We start from the raw sequence: 9,729 nt of genomic DNA, 5'->3' as shown, positions 1-9,729 counted from the left end.
CCCACCTCCCACCACCAAACCATCATCTCCCAGACCATCCATAACCTCATCACCTCAGGGGATCTCCCATCCACCGCCTCCAACCTCATAGTCCCACAACCCCGCACCGCCCGTTTCTACCTCCTGCCCAAAATCCACAAAACTGACTGCCCCGGCCGACCCATTGTCTCAGCCTGCCTCTGCCCCACCGAACTCATCTCTGCATACCTCGACACGGTCCTGTCCCCATTAGTCCAAGAACTCCCCACCTACGTCCGTGACACCACCCACGCCCTCCACCTCCTCCAGGATTTCCGCTTCCCCAACGCCTCATCTTCACCATGGACATCCAGTCCCTGTACACCTCCATCCCCCATCACGAAGGACTCAAAGCACTCCGCTCCTTCCTTTCCCGCCGTACCACCCAGTACCCTTCCACCGACACCCTCCTTCGACTGACCGAACTGGTCCTCACCCTGAACAACTTTTCTTTCCAATCCTCCCACTTTCTCCAAACAAAAGGAGTAGCCATGGGCACCCGCATGGGCCCCAGCTATGCCTGCCTCTTCGTAGGGTATGTGGAACAATCCATCTTCCGCAACTACACTGGCCCCACCCCCCATCTTTTCCTTCACTACATTGATGACTGTATCGGCGCTACCTCGTGCTCCCACGAGGAGGTTGAACAGTTCATCCACTACACTAACACCTTCCACCCCGACCTCAAATTCACCTGGACAGTCTCGGACTCCTCCCTCCCCTTCCTAGACCTTTCTGTTTCTATCTCAGGCGACCGAATCAACACGGACATCTACTACAAAGACCTGCAATCTTCTTCCCGATCTCTCCGCCCCCACCCCCTCTCCGGCCTATCACCCTCACCTTCACCTCCTTCCATCTATCGCATTCCCAACGCCCCTCCTCCAAGTCCTTCCTCCCTACCTTTTATCTTAGCCTGCTTGGCACACCCTCCTCATTCCTGAAGAAGGGCTTATGCCCGAAACGTCGATTCTCCTTCTCCTTGGATGCTGCCTGACCTGCTGCGCTTTTCCAGCAACACATTTTTAAGTTCTGGTTTAAGGTGACTACTATAGCTCAGGGACTGCAAAACATACTCTGTTCCCTTCCCGGATTACTGCTAGTGAACACAATGTTTGCAGCCTGTACTATTACTGCGACCTACTTCTTTATTTACCACTCAGCCAGTTTAATACTACAGTATCCAATTACATACAAAGCATGCCCCAGAATTACTACTGACACTGAAGTATTAGCAACACTAGTGAGGGATACTTGGCCCAGGCTTCAATCACTCAGCTAGGTCTATCTTTATTCTCTGAAGTCCAGACTCAGGGTCCTGATTCTGTGATGGTTGTTCCTTGGTTGTGTTGTTGATGTTTTCAAAGCACACATATGTTTTGACTTGAAAGTTCCAGAATGTTCAACTACCACCCAGGAGCCTTGTGATTCTAAAAGCATCCATCCAGAGCTGTATAGACAAGATCTGTTTCATTGCTCTCCCTTCTGTCTTTAATTTAGTAGCTTGAAAACCACAAAGGTCAGGCTGCCTTTTAGCATTCCTTATTACCAGATTCCTGATTAATGAGCAGTGCCTGCCTCTGCCTTGCATAGTAGGCTATTGTACCTGTGAAGTTGGCCACATTTTCCCATCAACCTTGTAAAGACTTAGCTGTTAACCATTCTGGTACAGTGTAGAAATTAAGATGCACCCATACTGCTACAGATCCGAGAGAGTAAGAAATTTCTTGATGGAATGCTTCAGAATTATATGGGACAGCTTAAATGGATTAACTGGTCCTTTTATTTGTCGAATGTTTTAGTATATCACTTATCTATATGACAAAAGAAAATAATAAAGTCGAATATTTCTTTAAATGTTTTTAACAGTTCGCTTTTTTGTGCAATTTTCTTGCCTAGTTCATCATTCCTGCTGAATGGAAAACTTATTAACGTAGGTTATTGGAAGGAAGGTAGCAATTTGCTGCTGATAGGACTGCCAGCTGAAAGGCAAGTATTAACAAAATGTGGTTAATCCTGTAGAAAATCTTGTAGAAAAGGAATCAATAATGCATATTTGCCTATTAACATTTTGCATTCCGAAAGAATTGTATTCAGATGTTCAGAACCCAGACGTTAAAGCTGATGTGCAAACATATCTAAATCTGTGTTTTACAAGATTTGGCTTTGCAAACATGAGGAGAATATTCAATTATTTGTGGCACTTATAATTAAAGGATTTGCTTTTGTATTGAGTGCGTTTGCAACCAATCAAGTAGTTTTGAAGTGTAATCATAGGTTTAATGTAGGAAGCAGTTATTGACTGTTTAAGCCCCTGAATTCCTACTCCATTGCCTCTGATTCCCTATGCCTTCCTTATATTTTATTTATCTACTATGTTTCATTGACATCATCCAAAAACTGTGTCAGGTTCCACATATACACTTTTTAAATACTCAACCTTGTCTCATTACCACCATTGCGTCTCTGAGCAGCTACACTGTCTCTGTTTTGTCCAACATCCAGCACTGATGGCCCAAAGTTTCTTCTAACTCCGTATTAAGAAGATTAAAGTCATTGTCCCATTTGGCCTCCCTCTTGGCACCTTACATATACTTGGGTTAAAAAAAACACTGCCCACATGCTACTTTACATCCTTGCCTGGGTGCTCTGTTTGTTGATGTCTGTTTCACCGATATTTCCATTTTAAAGTAATCGTCCTTGTTTTCAACCATGGTGTCATCCTTCCCTATCTCTGTAAGCTCATTCAACCCTTCAGTGGTCTGTGATATCCTCACTCCTCTAAGTCTGACCTTTTGCATATCCCTAATTTTCAATACTGCACTAGTTGAAACTGCGCCGACAACTGCATAGCCCTTCAATCTGAAAATATCTTCCTAAACACACTATCATTATCTACTCATCTTTGTCCAGTACTCTATTTTTCACATCCTTTATGACATTTCTTAAACATTCCTCATCAAACCAAATTTTTAGTCCTCAATCCTAATATCTCACTATGTGGCTATGTATCACTTTTTGATAACACTCTTATGAAACACCTTAGAATGTTTTGCTGCATTAACAATGACATATAAATGGTTGTTACCCACTTCCCCTCCTCCTTGCATAATATAAACAACAAGTCTTGTGAAATAGCTTTCTTTACTTACTAAAGTAATTATTGTTCATTCAAACACTTGCACATGCTAAGTTGACAGATTCTTCTTTCCTTCAAAGGGTACCTCTTCCACAGCTCAGGAACATGATCAAGAATGTTGTGAGAACCTTGAAGTTTATGTACAGCTCATTAGACAGGCAAGTACTCAAGCAAAATTGTGACAAGCACAATATAAATGCTGACCAGATATCCCAACCCAATCTAGTCCCACCTGCCAGCACCCGGCCCATATCCCTCCAAACCCTTCCTAGTCATATACCCATCCAAATGCTTCTTAAATGTTGTAATTGCACCAGCTGCCTCCACATCCTCTGGCAGCTCATTCCATACACGTACCACCCTCTGCGTGAAAACGTTGCCCCTTAGGTCTCTTTTATATCTTTCCCCTCTCACCCTAAACACATGCCTTCTAGTTCTGGACTCCCTGACCCCAGGGAAAAGACTTTGTCTATTTATCCTATCCATGCCCCTCATAATTTTGTAAACCTCTATAAAGTCACCTCTCAGCCTCCGACGCTCCAGGGAAAACATCCCCAGCCTGTTCAGCCTCTCTCTATAGCTCAAATCCTCCAACCCTGGCAACCTCCCTGTGAATCTTTTCTGAACCCTTTCAAGTTTCACAACATCTTTCCAATAGGAAGGAGACCAATTGCACGCAATATTCCAACAGTGGCCCAACCAATGTCCTGTACAGCCGCAGCATGACCTCCCAACCCCTGTACTCTATACTCTAACCAATAAAGGAAAGCATACCAAACGCCTTCTTCGCTATCCTATCTACCTGCGACTCCACTTTCAAGGAGCTATGAACCTGCACTCCAAGGTCTCTTTGTTCACCTACACTCCCTAGGACCTTGCTATTAAGTATATAAGTCCTGCTAAGATTTGCTTTCCCAAAATGCAGCACCTCGCATTTATCTTAATTAAACTCCATCTGCCACTTCTCAGCCCATTAGCCCATCTGGTCCAGATCCTGTTGTTGTCTGAGGTAACCCTCTTCGCTGTCCACTACACCTACAATTTTGGTGTCATCTGCAAACTTACTAACTGTACCTCTTATGCTCACATCCAAGTCATTTATGTAAATGACAAAGAGTAGAGGACCCAGCACCGATCCTTGTGGCACTCCACTGGTCACAGGCCTCCAGTCTGAAAAACAACCCTCCACCACCACCCTCTGAGTCGTCCCATCTTTTGGCAGGCTTGTGAAAACCTTGTCATGTTGAGCTATCTGGGTTAAGACAATGTATACTCTGAAAGATATTGATTGTTTCAGATATGGTTGAGCAGTGGAATTTAGATTAAAGAACAGCTAATGTTTAGGTGCCTTGATGTGTATTATATCATTGATGTGATATTATTGATGGAGTTGAGTGAATACTGGTATCAAATTGCCAATTCTAAGTCAGAGCATTGTGAATTCAAGCACCCATTCCAGAGATTTGAGTCTGTAAACTAGGCCTATACTTTAGTGCAGCTATGAGGCAGCACTGTGTTGACAGAGATGTCATCTTTGGAAGAGGCATCAAATTGAAGTATTGTTTGCCTTTAATGCAGAGTCTTGACCAAATCGTTTCATCCTGATGTGGGACAAACCGATGTTGGGTGAGGGAATGACTGAAATTCCAAAATTTAGTTTTGAATCTACTAGCTGTTCTTTTAATTGACCTAGAAAGCATGGGGATTGTGACAATCATATATAAAAATTAATGCCAGGATTTGCACATCATTACCTACTTCAATTTTATATTTCCTGGAGTTTGACATGTTTTAGCAAGGTGGATGGGTTTCTGAAGCCTTTGTAGACATAACTGGAAAGTAACATTTATAAGTGGCATTAATTAGCATTATGAAAATGTTGGGATGAATCAGACTATATCAATCACTGGATGAAGTGCTGTTCCGCATTCAACATTATTGAGATGTACCTATTCTTTAATTTTTATATTTGTTCACAATTCAGCCATCTGTTCAGCCTTTAAAGGAATGTAACAGACAGTCATCTGCTAAGGCTATTTCAAAAGACTTTGATGTAGTCAGCTATGCAAGGTTTTTTTGATAAGTTATGTTGTGAATGACATTCTGAATGCTTTGCTGAGCTCCAAACATCCATAATGGGGTTCTTCAGGGGTTGTTGCTAGAGGTCTGAGGAAGAGTGAGCTTTGTTTTAATTTACAGTTTTATGAGCTTATTTTGAAAAGGGCTTTGAAAGGCTATATATTTGATTGATTGATTATTTTATGCACTCTAAAGAGGTTTCCAGGTTTTTGAAAAGCTTTGTCTTTTAGACTTATAAGGTTCATGAGGTCACAATTTGTAACTTCACAAATTGACACCTCATTTTTTAAGAAAATATGCCTGATGCTGCTACCTGGCATAGCCTCCTGCAATCTTCACTGTAACCAGGGTTGACCCCCTGACTTGATGGTAGTGGTAGAGTGGGGAAATGTGGGCTATGAGATCGTAGATTGTGGTGAAATATTATTCTGTTTCTGCTAATGTCTCACAGTTCTTCATGGATGCCCAAGCTTCAGTTGCTAGATTGTTTGAAAATATCTCATTTATCACAGTTTTATTACCACCCTGCATTTCCCCATTGCAAATACGGAACTCCTCCACAAAGACTACAGTGCTCACTCCTTAAAATATTGTCAATTCTGATAGGTGCCTCTGCAAAAGGTTGGCTGATGAGGATGAGATTAATTAAGCTTTTTCCTTATTTTGTTCCCTCACCACCTGCACAGAGCCAGTCTTGCAGCTATGTCCTTTAGGATTTGGCCAGCTCAATCAGTAGTGGTACTACTGAGCCACTTTTGGTAAAGAATGTTTAAATCCCCCATCTAGATTCAAAAACTCAGGCTTGACAATTCCCAGTTTTTGGTTAATTCAATTGCCACTGATCAAATGAGCATTCAGTGTTCAGATCAAACCAAAAATAGCTTGAGCTGGAAATCAGTGCTGAAATTACCATTAATTATAGTGATCTGTGATGATGAAACTGCTTTTCATCTAGACAAAAGAGCAGATGGCTTGGGGTATTTATTTACTTTTAGCTACACTATTCAAAGATTGAAAGTGACTCCTAACCATCTAAGATAATAATGCAGAATTGATAGTTTGTTATATAAGTTATTGTCATTTTAGTTTTAATGTTTTATTCTGCTTTTGAGCAATTAATGAACCAATTTGATGCTCTGCATTTTTAATTCTATGTCTTGTCCTCCTTCAGTGCCTTTTGCAAGATGGACAATGTTCCCCAGTTAGACCACTTTTTCAATCTGAGCTTCCAACGAGCTATTCAGCCAGCCAAGTTAAACTGCAACACAAGTCCCAGTTCCCAGTGTTTCAGTATTTCAAGCACATTATTTTCAGACAGCCTGCCTGGAGTTCGGTGGCTAACATTACCCCAGGATATCAAAGTAAGTTAACCAAATTCAAAGGACTATTACAACTTGTGTGTGCAGTCAAACATTTTGATGCCCTATTTTGTTTGCAACTTTTTGTACAATAATAGCAAGGCAAGTTTTTCTCTGGTAATTGAGTAGCAAACTTGTAACTTAGTTTTTAAACATTTTCTCTTCAGTTTACTTAAAAATAATCAAAAGCTGTGAGAGATGTAGACAACTTTATAGAGAGACAAATAATTTTTAAAAACCCTGCAAGAACTGATAACAACTTCTCAAAAAAATGTAACCATGGTTTATTTTCTCAGTCTAAACCTTCTCCAAATTGAGCTTGTCCAGAACTGTTCTGTATATTTCCTAACTCACCAAATTCTATTTACCTTTCCTCTTTGTGCTTGCTTAACTTCTTTAGATCTTGGACTGACAACATCTGGATTTAAAAATTCTCATTCTTGCTTTAATATCCTTACAAGACTCATCTGTTCCTTTCTCTGAAGCTTCCTCCAGCACATCAACTCATTGAGATCACCGCATTTCTCCAGATCTTTGACAACCCTAATTTTAATTGCTGCATTAGTGGCAGTTGTGCCTTCAGTGCTCAATTTATTCTTTAAACAACTCTGCCTATCTGCTTCTCCTCCTCAAAGCTTTTCCTATGTCTTTATCACATTTTTTTGATCCCCTGCCTTGGTAGCTCTTTGTACAGCTCAGAGTTACTAATCACAAGAGGGAATTGATATTCTTCTAAAGATGCTTCCCATTTCATCACAAATATTTCACTATAGTTAGAGGAAATCGTCAGTAACTTGTTAACTTTGCCGTTGCACATAATAATCGAAGGACCTCACTAAGTTTCAATGCCCATCAAACTTTGTTTTATCTATAACGATTGATTGTCGTGATTTGTTTGGATTACTTTAGGCCTTCTGTTAAACTAGAGACATATATTGTTTGCTGCCTTGTAAACTGACTTTTCAAATGCAAAGTTCTAACCCCTGAAATGTCTGGAGAACATACCCTTGTAATCTTATTAATTCAGCTCATGTTATATGGTGTATTTTAACTGTATAGATGCATGATCTTTCCATAACTGGAAGGTTTCATGACAGTCAATTCATACCAGTTCAATGTATGCATGCTTTTTTTAATCACATTTCCCATGTCCTTTTTCTTTCAATGTGTGTTACTTGAAAGTTACAATTTATGATATTCAAACTGATAGTAATATTGTACCATCTCAGAGTGAAATATCTAATAACATTAAAGATAATGAATTTATGCTTTGCTGTTGAAGAAAAAATTAATTACAGCATCCTCTTTAAAATGTAAAATTCCATAATGTTTGCACAAGATGATCTCCAAGGAAAAAAGTTATAAAATGTTTTTTAATCTTCAGTGCCACTCAGTGGCCTCTTGCTGCTATTACATCTGATTTATCCCAAGCCCTTTTTGAAGCACAATAAAGAAATATTACAGTCGTAGAGATTTACATCACTGAAAAGGGCATCTGCACCAGTCAAAAACAACCACCTAACTATTCTAATCCCATTTTTCAGCAGTTGGCCCAAAGCCAAGTAGTCTTGGCATTACAAGTGCACATCTAAATACTACTTTAATATTATGAGGCTTTCTGACTCTACCACCCTTACAGGCATTGAGTTCAGATTTCCACTACCCTCAGGCTGAAAAAGTTTTTTTCTCACATTTCCTCTAAAGCTTCTGCTCCTTGCTTTAAATTTATGATCACTGGTCATTGATCCCTGCACAACGGTAAAGTTTCTTCCTGTCTATCCTGTCCATGGTCTTCATAATTTTATACATCTCAAACATGGTCCTCTCAATTTCCTCTGCTCTAAGGAAAACAACCCAAGCCTGTCTAATCTCTCTTCATAACTGGAACTCTCCAGCCCAGGAAACATTTGTTTGTCACTTACGTAAATGATTTATATTTACAGTAAAGATAATGAATTTTGCCAGCTTTAAGTACATTTAAGTCGTCATTGGATAAGCATATGGACATACATGGAATAGTGTAGGTTAGATGGGCTTCAGATTGGTATGACAGGTCGGCGCACCATCGAGGGCCGAAGGGCCTGTACTGCGCTGTAATGTTCAATGTTCTATTTATATGAGAATATAGAAGGCATGATTAGTAAGTTTGTGGATGACTTGAAAATTAATGGTATAGTCAACAGTGATGAACTTATCTAAGATTACAAAGAGATCTTAATCAATTAGGTCAATTGGCAAATTGAATTTAATTTGGATAAATGTGAGTTATTGGATTTTGGTAAAACAAACAAGGGCAAGACTTATACAATTAAAAGTAGCACCTTGGGTAGTGTCATAAAACAGAGAGGGGTTCAGATCATAAATCTTTGAAGTTTGCATCACATATAGACAGTGTGGTTAAGAAGGCATTTAGCACTCTTGCCTTCATTGCTCAGTCCTTTGAGTATAGGAGCTGGAACATTATGTTGAAGTTGCAGTTAGTGAAGCCTCTTCTGAAGTACTGTCCGTTTTTGGTCACCCTGTTATAGGAAGGACATTATTAAGCTGGAGAGGCTTCAGAAGAGATTCACCAGGATGTTGCCAGGAATGAAGGTTTGAGTTATAAGGAAGTTATACAGATAGACTGGGACTTTTTTCACTGGAGTGTAGGAAGTTGAGAGGTGACCTCATTGAAGTTTATAAAATCATCAGAATTATAGAGAGGGTTCAAAGTTTGTGAAAACATTTGTAGCTCAGGTGCTCGTTGTTGTGGTTCTGTTCACCGAGCTGGGAATTTGTGTTGCAGACGTTTCGTCCCCTGTCTAGGTGACATCCTCAGTGCTTGGGAGCCTCCTGTGAAGCGCTTCTGTGATCCTTTCCTCCGGCATTTGTAGTGGTTTGTACCTGCCGCTTCCGGTTGTCAGTTCCAACTGTCCGATGCAGTGGTCGGTATAGTGGGTCCAGGTCGATGATCTGTGGATGAGTGGACAATCGGAACTGACAATCTGAAGCGGCAGATTCAAACCACTATAAATGCCGGAGGAAACATCACAGAAGCGCTTCACAGGAGGCTCCCAAGCACTGAGGATGTCACCTAGACAGGGGACGAAACGTCTGCAACACAAATTCCCAGCACGGCGAACAGAACCACAACAA

The 9,729-nt window shown here is 40.6% G+C and overlaps 1 protein-coding gene across 3 annotated transcripts in view; it reads left to right on the top strand.

The window, feature by feature from the left end:
* Positions 1-9,729, top strand: part of intu (inturned planar cell polarity protein) — a 119,081-nt gene that overhangs the window by 68,256 nt on the left and 41,096 nt on the right. For all 3 annotated transcript variants that reach the window (XM_043674187.1, XM_043674188.1, XM_043674186.1), the window contains 3 exons: positions 1,918-2,007; positions 3,238-3,315; positions 6,408-6,597. In XM_043674187.1, coding sequence (XP_043530122.1) covers positions 1,918-2,007; positions 3,238-3,315; positions 6,408-6,597 — 358 coding nt within the window. The remainder of the gene's footprint in view (positions 1-1,917; positions 2,008-3,237; positions 3,316-6,407; positions 6,598-9,729) is intronic.

Source organism: Chiloscyllium plagiosum, chromosome 32, assembly GCF_004010195.1.
Source record: "Chiloscyllium plagiosum isolate BGI_BamShark_2017 chromosome 32, ASM401019v2, whole genome shotgun sequence".
NCBI lineage: Eukaryota > Metazoa > Chordata > Chondrichthyes > Orectolobiformes > Hemiscylliidae > Chiloscyllium > Chiloscyllium plagiosum.
Note: the sequence above shows the minus strand (reverse complement) of the source record. Positions and strands in the feature narration are given on the sequence as shown.